This window comes from Erinaceus europaeus, chromosome 1, assembly GCF_950295315.1.
Source record: "Erinaceus europaeus chromosome 1, mEriEur2.1, whole genome shotgun sequence".
In the NCBI taxonomy this organism is placed as follows: Eukaryota; Metazoa; Chordata; class Mammalia; order Eulipotyphla; family Erinaceidae; genus Erinaceus; species Erinaceus europaeus.
The window spans coordinates 31,142,462-31,156,052 of NC_080162.1; the positions used below are offsets into that span (position 1 = coordinate 31,142,462).

At 40.3% G+C, this 13,591-nt stretch overlaps 1 protein-coding gene across 2 annotated transcripts in view; it reads right to left on the reverse strand.

Annotated features, from left to right (window-relative positions):
- The window catches only part of VCL (vinculin), a 138,161-nt gene that overhangs the window by 54,629 nt on the left and 69,941 nt on the right, over positions 1-13,591 (reverse strand). For both annotated transcript variants that reach the window (XM_007520349.3, XM_007520350.3), the window contains exons 3-5: positions 4,603-4,753; positions 4,128-4,236; positions 606-728 (exon numbers count right to left, since the gene is read on the reverse strand). In XM_007520349.3, coding sequence (XP_007520411.1) covers positions 606-728; positions 4,128-4,236; positions 4,603-4,753 — 383 coding nt within the window. The remainder of the gene's footprint in view (positions 1-605; positions 729-4,127; positions 4,237-4,602; positions 4,754-13,591) is intronic.

Sequence of the window (13,591 nt, forward strand, 5' to 3'; positions counted from 1 at the left end):
ACACTTTTAACACACATTTTAGAATTTTACTGTCTTAAAAAGAATATTTAAAACATGTGGTCTGGGAGGTGGTGCAGTAGATAAAACATAGACTCTCAAGCATGAGGTCCTGAGTTGGATCTCTGGCAGCACATGTACCAGAGTGATGTCTGGTTCTTTCTCTCCTCCTATCTAATTAAAAAAAATAAAAATAAAAATAAAAACACTGAAAGTCTGGCAGTAAAGTTCTGTTATCAGCAACCTTCACTGTACAAATATCACTGTAACATGATCTGGGAACTAAGTTAACATACACAGACATAGATATATACATGATCTACAATCACAAAATATCCAATATCCCTCTAAATCAGTTGTCCTGGTCCTAATCTCCATTTAAAACAAATTCAGTAGGGTAAGATGAAATGGAAGATAACAAAATGTTGAGTTTATCCTCCAGGATTTTCTCTCACATGTAGCAGAGACTATTTAACCTCCAAGTGTGTGGGGGGTGGAGGGAGAAGCAAGAAAATATGTGCATTACATGGTGGTAATATCAATCTTAGGACATGTCGGCCCTTTATTCCCACCCCACCCCCAGAAGATAAAGTATAAGTAGAAAATACCTGAAATAAGAACTGGCAGCAACTCTTTCACGGTATTCATCGAGTTCACCAACATCACTCGGTGTTCTTGGTGAGTGAGTTCCTGCTGTCTCTCATCAATCATTTTGGCCATTTTAGTCATTCCTAGGTTGTAAGGGACAAAATATGAATTTGCCAATTAGTAAGCAATGAAATAATCCAGCGTCTGGTTATTCAACCTAAATTCATAATGAATCACTATGGAAGTCCAAGCTGACTGCACACTTAGGAACAACAGACTTGTCACTTGAACTCAAGCACTTAGATATGGAATTTTTCAGGATAGCTCTAACTTATTTTATTTATTTATTTATTTATTTGCCTCCAGGATTATTTCTGGGGCTCAGTGCCTACACTATGAATCCACTGCTCCTGAAGGCCATTTCTTCCATTTTTTTTTTTTAAATAGGATAGGACAGTGAGAAATTGAGTAATTGAGTGGGATGGGGAAAACAGAGAGGGGGAGAGAAAGACACCTGCAAACCTGCTTCACCACTTGTGAAGCAACCCCCCTGCAGATGGGGTTGAGTCAGGGTCCTTGCACTTTGTACTATGTGCTCTTAACTCGGTGCACTATAGCCCAGCCCGCCCCCAGCTCTAACTTCTTATTATGATTTTATCCTTTTCGTTACAGTAGTTTATTAAATATAAATCACAAGGTATTACATAATTTCTATATTTGACAAGAACATTCACAAATATTTAAAAATTTTAAAAAGCAAATTCACAGATGGAAAAGTATTTTGCATGATTACCCTGCATAAGGTTTCATGTTATATACCTAGTCACTGTATGTAGGCTATGCAAGAATTTCATGTGACCTTCTACTAAGGATTTATTGGTTTAAGGAGGTGGGAGGTAGTGCACCCATTGAATTCCAAGAACCTGGATTCAAATCCCTGCCCCACCTGCAGGGGAGAGTTTCATAAGCAATAAAACAGTGCTGCGGGAGTCTCTTTGTCCATTCTCTCTCTTTCTCTTTAATATTTATTTACTAGTGATAATGAGAGGAAGATACAGAAAGAGAGACCAGAGCAATGCTCAGCTCTGTCTTATGGTGGTGCTGAACCTGGGACCTCAGAGCCTCAGGCATGGAAGTCTTTTGCAGAACCATTATGCTGTCTCTTTTCTGTCTCCACCTTCCGACTTAACTTCTCTCTGTCTCACCAGTAAAATTAAAACTGGGAAAAAAAAAAAAGGAAAAGGCTGCATGGTGGCATACCTGCTTGAGTGCACATGTTACAATGCACAAAGACCCAGGTTTGAGCCACATGTTCCCACCTGCAAGGGGAAAGCTTTGCTAGTAGTCTGGCTGTCTCCTTCTGTCATCCCCTTCTCTACTGATTTGTGGCTGTCTCTATCCAATAAATAAACATAATTTTAAAAAAATTATAAAGGAAAAAAATGGTTGCTAGGATCTATTGTACAGACACTGAGCCCCAGTGATAATACTAGTGGAAGAAAAAAAGGAAAAGAAAGAAAGAAAGGAAGAAAGAGAGAAAGAGAGAGAGAGAGAAAGAAAGAAAGAAAGAAAAAGAAAAAAAAAGAAAGAGAGAAAATAGAAAGGGGGTGGGAAGGTAGATAACATAATGGTTATGCAAAGAGACTTTCATGCCTGAGGCTCTGAAGTCCCAGGTTCAATCCCCACACCACCATCAGCCAGAGCTGGTCAGTGCTCTGGTAAAAAAAAGAAAAGAAAAAAAAAAAAAGAGAAAGAAAGAAAAGAAGAAAAAAGAATGTATCGATTTTAAAAGTCTTAAGAATTACTGTTTCCAATAATTGATCTTTATATTTCCTGTACTTTCCAATTTGTACAAAATGTACTACTTTTATAATTAGAAACAAATGTAAATATTATTAAAATAATCACAGTAATGACAGTGTTTGAAAGCATCTGGTGTTTTGGAATAAGCCTACCAGCACTTTTTGTTTACTTTGGCTATTCAAAGGTGTTATGTGATTCTCTAAAGCTCTGATTTTCAAAGTGCTCTTGGGATTTCTTCAGTAGCTTACAAAGCCTCAGGGGTACAATAGGAGGTAGAAAAGTGGGGTAGCCCCTGTTGCATCCACAGTAGCTCCATTCTGTCTTTTATGTTGGGATATGCGTACAACTTCATTTGAAGAAATACAATTCTTGGGTGCCAGGCGGTAGCGCACCCGGATAAGTGCACATTGTACAAAGCGCAAGGACCCACACAAAGATCCGGATTCTAGCCACAGGCTCCCCACCTACAGCATGAACACTCACAAGCAGAGAAGCATGTCTATAGGTGTCTATCTTTCTCTCACCTTCTCTCCCTCCTCTTTCAATTTCTCACTGTCCTCCTCTCTCAATTTCTCTCTGTCCTACCCAATAAAATGGGGAAAATGGCCACACCAAGAGCAGTGGATTTGTAGTGCGGGCACCAAATGGGCCCCAGCAATAACCTTGGAGGCAAGGAAGGCTGCAGGCAGGCAGGCAGGCAGGCAGGCAGGCAGGCAATTCTCCCATGTAAAGAAAAGCATTTCTCCCCTATACTGTCAAACAAAGCACTGCTCTAAAGCTACTTCCCAATGACCTTCAATGTTGGCTCAGAAAAATTCTTCACTGCTGTAAGTTTACAGAATGATGCACCAGTATATCAAGAAAACACTTACTTGAAAATCATTTCACATAAGATACAATAATTAATAAGGTAGTATGTGATCTTTAATACTGATGCCTTAAAGATCTGATGTGCCACAATGCATGCTTTAAGGACCCTTAAGTTCATACTGTATATCTAAAACATCAAAAGCTGGTATCTGTTCTATATTTTGAATATCCAGTTTTCAGATGACTAAATATTTGAAATGACTAAATCATTTCAAAATAAGATTTAGCCATAGTAGCCTTTTCTCCTGCTAGGTCTGATTATGTTATACAGACTTGGGCATGATCCATAATACTAGGCTGTCTAATTATCAAGCTAAGAGATCATAAAGATCTACAGGCCACCTGGCAGACAGTGAAGGAATTCTGTGTAATGTGAAATGGAGAGGTCAGGGTTCAGTGTGACTGTATACATAAATAATTAATTTTCTTTTTTTTTTTTAGTTCTCTTTATTCATTGGATAAAGACAGAGAGACATCGAGAGGGGAGGGAGAGATAGAGAGACAGAGAGACACCTGCAGCCCTGCTTCACCAATTGCAAAGCTTTCCTCCTGCAGTTGGGGGCTGGAAGCTCGAACCTGGGTCCTTGTGCACTGTAACATGTGAGCTCAGCTATGTGTGCCACTTCGGGCCCCTTTCCTACATTCTCCAACATTTGTGGTGTCTAGTTTAATTCATTGAGTAGAGTCAGGATTTGTAGAAAGCAGGTTCATCTTTCAGGGAAAAAATTGTAACTATCCTAAGTGGATGCATAGCATCAGCTACACCAATAAAAACAACTAAAAGCCCAATGCACCACTGTCTGCATAAAAAGCAGATCAAGCATAAACAATCCATAAAAATTTTATTATAAAAGTTGGATATGACTGACCTGGTCCAAGATTCTTTGTGTAAGTGACCAAATCTTCCATAGTTTCTACAACCTCTGCCACTGTAAGATATTCCAAAATTCCTTTGCAAACTCTAATAATTTTACGAACCTGAAAGTGTAATTTAGAATATTCAGTCAAATGAGCGAACAATAAGCAGAAAACATGATAATGCAGATATATACTTATTTAACAACTTTTATCCTAAACAATTATCACTCCTTTTAAAAACTTTTTATTATCTTTATTTATTTATTGGACAGAGACAGCCAAAAATCAAGAGGGAAGGAGATGACAGAGAAGGGAGAGAGACAGAGAGACACTTGCAACAATGCTTCACCGTTCGCAAAGCTTTCCCCTTGCAAACAGAGACTGGGGGCTCAAACCCAGGTCCTTGTGCATTAACAATTACCACTCCTCAATTAGGATATTTCAGACGAGACTTAGACTGAATACTATAGGCTTCAGATCACCTACCTCTGCCTCATCGAAGGTGAGGAGCAGGTCTGAGGTGCCAGAAAGGATGCCCCTTGACCCATCAATTAGATAATCTCGAGCAGGCACTGAGTATGGATCTGACTGAAGCATCTGGGCTGCCTGGACAAGCTTGGTGCAAGCATTCTCAACTCTGTGAACAAGAAATGAAATTAATTCTTAGGTAGAAGGAAGCAGAAGACCACATGAAAATATAAATGTAAACAGACCTAAATTCACTTTTTTACCTAACACAGTAAATAGTGAGGAAGATTGTAGAGTAGATCCTAAGCTTTCCGCTTAATAATTAAGTTAATAATTAAGGGCAGCACTTTAAAAAAATTTTTTTGATATTTATTTACTTCCTTTTGTTGCCCTTTTTTTAAATTTATTATTGTTGTAGTTATTACTGTTGTTGGATAGGACAGAGAGAAATGTAGAGAGGAGGGGAAAACAGAGAGGGGGAGAGAAAGATAGACACCTGCAGACCTGCTTCACCACCTGTGAAGCGACTCCCCTGCAGGTGGAGAGCCAGGGGCTGGAACCAGGATCCTTACCACAGTCCTTGCGCTTTGTGCCACCTGAACTTAACCCACTGCACTACCGCCAGACTCCCAGGACAGCACTTTTATCCATTCATTCATGTACTGCACTTAGTCCTTGCTCTAGGTTATTTTCAGGCAAAGTAAATATATAAAATAAGGAAATGTTTTGTACCTTTAGGTTCTTTTAACTTAGGCTGGAAAACCAGTTCACTTGGATAATGTGCTGCTTGGTCATGTATGAGAACCCAGGTTTAAGACCAGTCCCCACCACAATGAAGACTGAGTTAGTGCTATGGTTTCTTTCCCCCTCTCTCTCTCTGTTTCTCTATCTTGCTTTTTCTATCTGAAAAATAAAAGCCAGCCGGGAGTCGGGCGGTAGTTCAGTGGGTTAAGCGCACGTGGTGTAATGCGCAAGGACCAGTGTAAAGATCCCGGTTCAAACCCCCCGGCTCCCCACCTGCAGGGAAGTTGCTTCACAAACAGTGAAGCAGGTCTGCAGGTGTCTAGCTTTCTCTCTCCCTCTGCCTTCCCCTCCTCTCTTCATTTCTCTCTGTCCTATCCAACAACAACAACAAGGGCAACAATAAATAAATAAATAAATATTAAAAAAATAAAATAAAATAAAAGTAGGCCTGGAGTAAGAAAGCCCTTAAGATGCCAAAAACCGGGAGTCGGGCGGTAGCACACCGGGTTAAGCGCACGAGGCACGAAGCGCAAGGACCAGCATAAGGAACCCGGTTCAAGCCCCGGCTCCCCACCTGCAAGGGCGTCACTTCACAAGCGGTAAAGCAGGTCACCTGCAGGTGTCTGTCTTTCTCTCCCCCTCTCTGTCTTCCCTTCCTCTCTCCATTTCTCTCTGTCCTATTGAACAACAATGACATCAATAATAACTACAACAATAAAACAAGGGCAACAAAAGGAAGTCTCAGTAACTCTTTCCCTTATTGTCACTAGGCTTATTGTTGATTTTAATTTAATATTGATTTACAAAAGTATAAGTCCCCAGGCTTATTGCTGGGTCTTGGTGGCTATACAACAATTCCACACCACTTCTGGCAGCCATTTTCTTCCTCTTTTTTTTCTTTCTTTCTCTGCTAGATACAGAGAGAAATTGGGGTGAGGATGGAGAGGAAGAGGGAGAGGGAGAAGGGAGAGGAGGAGCTGCAGAAATGTTCTACCACTTGTGAAATTTCCTCCCTGTAGGTGAGGACCATGAACATGAACCTCTACCAGGCGCACCACCACCCAGACGCCCTCTCTGTAAGTCTTTTGTTTGCTTACCCCTTAATCTTTGCACACTGCCATTAAAGAGAAACACAGAGAACTGAGCTCCAACACAGGTTGGTTGTTTTTTTTTTCTGATAATAAAATCATGTATAAATTTCTCATTTATTTATTTAGGTGATTTTTTTTTTGGATAAATTTATTGGACTATTTGAAAACAATCCTATGAAAACTGCTGTTAATATGCAAAAGGACTCTCATGCCTGAGGTTCCAAAGTCCCAGGTTGAATCCAATCCCTCGCACCACCATAAACCAGAGCTGATCAGTGCTCTGGTTAAAAAAAAAAAAAAAATTCATGCTTCCCATAAAGAAATTTGGTCCATACTCCCAGAAGGATAAAGAATAGTGAAATTTCCAGTGGAGGGGGAAGGGATACAGAACTGTGGTGGTGGGAAGTATATGGAATTGTATCCCTCTTATCCTAGAATCCTGTTAATCATTATTAAATCACTAATAAATTTTTTAAAAAGTAGTCATGGGCCCCTTAATATACCTAAAATAGACCTACTAGCTTTTTCCAAAATGGAAACCTCAAATCTTCATCAATATTCTTGCCTTTAGGTTCATGATTAGTCAATAATTTGTTCTGCTTTATATCTTAACTCTTTTTCAGCCACTAACTTCCAGATGATACCATGATGCCAACCTGACTTTCCTGGGCAGACAACCAACCCCACCAATGCATCCTGGAGCCCCGCCTCCTCAGACCCCTCCCCGACTAGGGAAAGAGAGAGACAGGCTGGGAGCATGGATGACCTGCCAATGCCCATGTTCAGCGGGGAAGCAATTTCAGAAGCCTGACCTTCCACCTTCTGCACCCCATAATGATCCTGGGTTCATGCTCCCAAGGAATACATGAATAGGGAAACTATCAAGGGAGGGGATGGGATATGGAGTTCTGGTGGTGGGAATTGTACCCCTCTTATCCTATAGTCTTGTCAATATTTCCGTTTTATAAATAACATTTTTAAAGAATAAGGAAAAAGTAAACAAACAAAAAAACAAAAAACAACAACACTTGGGTTTTGTTTTTTTTCCCTCCAGGGTTATTGCTGGGACTTGGTGCCTGCACTACGGATCCACTGCTCCTGGATGCTGTTTGCTTCCCTTTTGTTGCCCTTGTTTATCGTTGCTATGGTAATTATTATTGTTGTTATTGCTATTGTTGGATAGGATAGAGAGAAATCGAGAAAGGGCAGACAGAGAGAGAGAGACCTGCAGACCTGCTTCACCACTTGTAAAGCTACCTCCCTGCAGGAGGGGTGCCGGGGGCTCAAAATGGGATCTTAAGGCCGGTCCTTGTGCTTTGCGCCAAAGTGCAAGGACCAGTGTAAGGATCCAGGTTTGAGCCCCCTGGCTTCCCACCTGGAGGGGCATCGCTTCACAAGTGGTGAAGCAGGTCTATAGATGTCTTTCTCTCCCCTTCTCTGTCTTCCTTTCATCTCTCCATTTCTCTCTGTCCTATCCAACAATGACAGCAATAATAACTACAACAATAAAAAAAAAAAACAAGGGCAACAAAAGGGAATAAATAAATATTAAAAAAAATAAAAAATAATAACATAACCAGTTATTAACCACTTAATGTTAATACAGTTTAGTAATAATGATGACCTATTCAGCCAAGGGGTGTGTTTTGTGGGAAGAAAGTTCATTTAAAAGAGGAGCCCAAGTATTCCTTTTCGTTGTTGTCATTACTGTGACTTCACCACTTCAACTTTTACAGACAGACAGAAACAGGAAGAGAGGGAAAGACACCATAGTAATAATGCTTTCTTCAGTGGTCAGGCTTGAACCTGGCATGAAAGTCTTTTGTATAACTATTATGCTGTCTCCCAGGACGTTTAAAAAAAGAAAGGAAGGAAGAAAGGAAGAAAGAAAAGAAAGAAAGAAAGAAAGAAAGGAAGAAAGAAAGAAAGAAAGAAAGAAAGAAAGAAAGAAAGAAAGAAAGAGGCAGTGAGAGAATGAAAGAAACCACAGCACTGAAGCTTCCTTCAAGGTGTTAGGGGGCTAAGCTCAAACCTAGGTTGTGTAAATGGCAAAGCAGTAAACTAGCTAAGCAAGTTATTTTACCAGCACCCAAATAATTGCTTTTTAAAATATATTTTATTGGGGGCTGGGTGGTCATGCAGCGGTGCCAAGTGCAAGGTGCCAAGTGCAAGGACTGGCATAAGGATCCCAGTTTGGCTCCCCATCTGCAGGGGGGGTCACTTCACAGGCGGTGAAGCAGGGTTGCAGGTGTCTATTTTTATCTCCCCTTCTCTGTCTTCATCTCCTCTCTCCATTTCTCTCTATCCTATCTAACAATGACAATATCAATGACAATAAATACAACAATAAGGGCAACAAAAATGGGAAAAAATGGCCTCCAGGAGCAGTGGATTCATAGTGCAGGCACCGAGCCCCAACAATAACCCTGGAGGCAAAAGTAAAATAAAAACATTTATTTATTTATTTAAGACAAAGACAACGAAATTGAGAGGGAAGGGGGAGGCAGAAAAGGAGCAAGAGAGACAACTACAACATGTTTCACCATCCAATCCCTACTCCCCCAACCTTGCCCCCCCCCAGAGCACTGCTCAGCTCTGATTTAAAGTGTTGCTGGGGATCAATCCTGGGGCCTTGGATCCATAGGCATGATAGTCTTTGCATGAGCATTATACTATCTATATAGCCCTACTTCATGTCTCCCTCCGCTCTCTTTATTAAGAACTTAATGAATCACAGTGCAGTTGTTGACACATGGGTATAATCTCTCATCTCCCCATAATAAGTAGCTGCAAAACTTTCACACCCAACTCAGGTTAACAGTTATTTTATCAGTATATTGACAGTATTATGATTTGGTAACAAAGCAGTAAAAAGATGGCAAGCAGAGGTTAGAGCAATGTAAGGCTACAACCTCAAAAAAGATGAAAAGGCTAGAGACAGCACATAACACATACAGCATTGACATGTTATAAAAAATACCATTAAACATTTGCCACTCCATGTGGTATAGATGCCTAGGCCTGCCTCTCTAGATGAGGATGGTTCTCAGGAAGGTCTTACAGGACAACAACTGTACTTAAATCATCATCTCCCTAATAAAGTTCTTTTTAAAAAAAAAGTTAAAGAGACTTGCTTATTCCTTGTGGTTTGTGATAATTTATTTAAACATAAATATGAAACTGACATTGAAATTTACCAAGCATACAAAAAAAAAGTTTGAAAGTATGAAAATGCCTATAGGAAGCCAGGAGATAGCTCAGCCTGTAGAGCACACACATTAATTACCATGTGTGTGGACCTGAGTTTGAGCCTCTGGTGTGGTGTTTTTCTTCTCTAACTTTCTCTCCTTCTTGGTCTCTCTCCCTCTATCTGTTGGGGGTGAAGAGTAGAGTCCACTGGAAGCAATGGATTTGTGCTTGTACAAAGCCTCAGAAAAGTTCTAGTGGCAAATGAATAAATAAATGAATAAACAATGTCCTTCAGGAAGAAGGTAAATGATAACAACCAAGTGGAACTCTGAGTTTACAGAAAGGAAGAGTACATAATTGTAACAGTGGGTAAATATAAAAATGCTTTTTCTTATTATTTAAATATCTTGAAAGGTAATGTACTGACTCTGGCAAGGACTTCAAACTTATTTTTACAAGTGATCTTACTGGATTGGGGAGATACTCGGTGGTAGGGCACAGGCTTCCAAGCCTAAGGTCCCAGGGATCCCAGGTTCTAGCTCCAGAAGCATATGCCAGAACTAAACTATGCTCAACTCCAGTGTGTTCTCTCTCTCTCTCTCCCTCAAATGTAAATAGATCTTTAAAATATTCTACAGAATGTATGTTACTTACTTCAGAAGGAGAGGGGGAAGAGAGGCTAAAGCTCTGATCTGTCATAATCAAGAACTCAGCACTGCTGCTTGTGTTAGTGAACTTTAATTTACTGATACATTATCTATCCAAAATGATCAAGGACAGCAGTAACAAAATATTTTTTCCAACAAAAATCACTTGCAAATATTGCCCATTAAATGTTTCTTGAATAAACGGATTTTCAACAAGGACCAACATGAAATCAAGTAGCCCATAAAAATCAAGAGAGAGGAAAAAAGAGAGAATCAGATTATACCAGAGACTAGAACTCATGCTTGCAAGTTAAGCACTCTACCCACAGAGCTGCCTCCCAAGGTAATGAAGTCATTAAGCAGGGTCAGTGAGACAGCATAATGGTTATGCAGAAGTCTTTCATGCCTGTGCTTTGAAGTCCCAGGTTCAATTCCCAGCACCACCATAAGCCAGAGCTGTGCAGTGCTCTGGCACTCTGATGTCTGCATGTCTATCTCTCTCATTAACTAACTAAATAAAATATTTTTAAAAGAGGAAGAAATCAGTGAACATTAAAGTCACAAACTTGACCAAGCACTGGAAAAGTATCTGTTTTGCCATGAGCATGACCCAGACTTGAACCTGGCTCCCATTTGCAATGCAGGATGCTTTAGTGCTGTGGACTTTCCCTATTTCCCTCTTTGTCTCTACCTGTCTGAAAAAGTTGGCCTAAAGTGGTGAAGCCTTGGGCAATGACATAAATAAATAAATATAAATCACAAGCTTGATTTCACTTCTAAGTAACTGGAATCTTGCTAGAGATATAGCAAGCAAACATAAGCATCACAGAATATGACTTTTTCTACACTTATTTGCAAGCACCAGTTACTGTGCAACTGTTTCACATTTGGAAGAAATAAAAAATAGATAATGTTTAGAAATGACCATCATGGAGAAATGAAATAAAAAAAAAAAAAAGATGAAATGGAAAAAAGGTTTGCAGGAATCAATCTGATTCTCCACTAATGGTTCCCTTGTGTAGTAAGATGATAAGGTCAAAACAGACAACATATACTTTTTTTTCCCAAAGTGAGACATCTGATCTGTACATGAAAATTTAATGGCATTCTTAAAAGCCAACTAAATCCCGCCATGACTAACCAGTAGCCCGAAACAGGAAGGAGTTTGTCTGTGAAAAATGAAATTTTATTTAGACATTTAAACTGCCTGGATTCTTAAAGTAATCGTCTACCTTTGAACACAAATATCAATTTAAAAAAAACAATCTACCCTCCTCACCTACTTCCTATTATACTTCCCTCACTCACTCCAAAGCTAACCTCATCAAAGCAAGGACTGCAAAAACTGAATAAGGGCAAGAGACTGGCAGACTTTAACCATGACTCTTTAGTGACTAGCAGGCCACTCCATCTGCTGGGACCCTAGTCGGGGAGTCCTGAGATTCCCAATCAGACATGACAGGTCTAGATCTCGAATAGATTCCTCTCTCCATCGTTACTGATCATCTCTATCAGGAACAACAAAATAGACCCCTTTGTGGGTCCCCATAGGACCTTGCCCTTAACGTGGATCAACAATGGCAGAGAATGTTCCATCCTCAAAGGGAGGTTGGATAACATACTCTGTGTTCTACCTGAGGAAGATGGGTCCTAAAATTGGGGCAGCTTGGAACGTTACTATTCATGACCACAGAATGTGAGCTCAGATCTATAGGCATGCAGAGGTCACATAGGCTCCTAAGCTGAATATGGGTCCCAGATCAGATCAAATTGATGCAGTTTATAGTCAACAATATTTATACATCTTTCCCGTATTTGGGAACTACTCTCTTCCCTGATCTAGCTTTCTGGTCCTTTTCCCAGCCATGACATCATCTCCCCAGACAATAACATGGATCCACCTGCATAGCAGATGTCAGGCTCAGGAAAAAAAACAAAAAAAAATAGTATAGTCATGGGGGCTCTGTGGACTATAACTAAAATATTGCTACTAACTATCTACAAAATGGAGACCCCCCCCCAACTCTTCATATGAACCATTCCACCCTTTATATTCATGATTAGTCAACAACTTGTCTGGCTTTATATGTTAACTCTTGTTTCAGCCACCAGGTTTCAGATGCTACCATGATGCCAACCTGACTTCCTTGGGCAGATAATCCCACCAATATCTTCCAGATCCCTGCTTTCCCAGAACCCCGCCCCACTAGGGAAAGAGAGAAACAGGCTGGGAGCATGGATCAACCTGCCAATGCCCATGTTCAGTGGGGAAGCAATTACAGAAGCCAGACCTTCCACCTTCTGCACCCCATAATGATCTTGGTCCAATCCCAGAAGGATAGAATAGGAAAGCTATCAGGGGAGGGGATGCGATATGGAGTTCTGGTGGTGGGAATCGTGTGGAGTTGTACCCCTCTTATCCTATGGTTTTTGTCAGTGTTTCCTCTTTATAAATAAATTTTTTTAATTTAATAATAAAATAAAATATTCAACAAGTTAACTTGCACCTTCATTCCAAAAAACAAATTAGGGGGTAGAGGTAGCTATGTTATATCAAATTCACCAGTATAATAAATAAAATCTGATCTTATGCAGACCTTGGTCACTTAGGTTGTAAATACTGTCATAAAATGCAGTCTGTCCTAACTCTCAAGGTGATGGCATTAAAAGGTGAGGACTTTGGAAGGTAATTAGCTGAGGAGAGTAAAGCTTTCATTAATGTAATTATCACCCTCAAAAAAGAGATTGCTGGGAGCTTCCTTGCTCTTTCCACCATGTGAGGACAAAGAGAGAAGATGGCCATCTGTGAACTAGGAAGCAAACACTCAAGACACCAAATCTACTGGTGCGTTGATGTTGGACTTCTCAGCCTCCAATGAGAAATAAATGTTTGGTGCTTTAGGACTTGGCCTCAACTGCATTCAGCTTTCTACAGACTGAAATATGGAGCAAACACTTGAAAATCTGATTTCACAGAAGCTGTATTTATCTGTGGCTGGGGGATCTGTACTTTCTTTCTTTCTTTCTTTTTTAATATTTATTTATTCCCTTCTGTTGCCCTTGTTGTTTTATTGTTATAGTTATTATTGCTGTTGTTATTGATGTCGTTGTTGTTGGATAGGACAGAGAGAAATGGAGACAGGAGGGGAAGACAAAGAGGGGGAGAGAAAGATAGACACCTGCAAACCTGCTTCACTGCCTGTGAAACGACTCCCCTGCAGGTGGAGAGCCAGGGACCTTACTCCGGTCCTTGTGCTTCGTGCCATGTGCGCTTAACCCGCTGCACTACAGCCCCTCTGCCGGATCTGTACTTTCAACAGAGTAGGATGGTCAGGC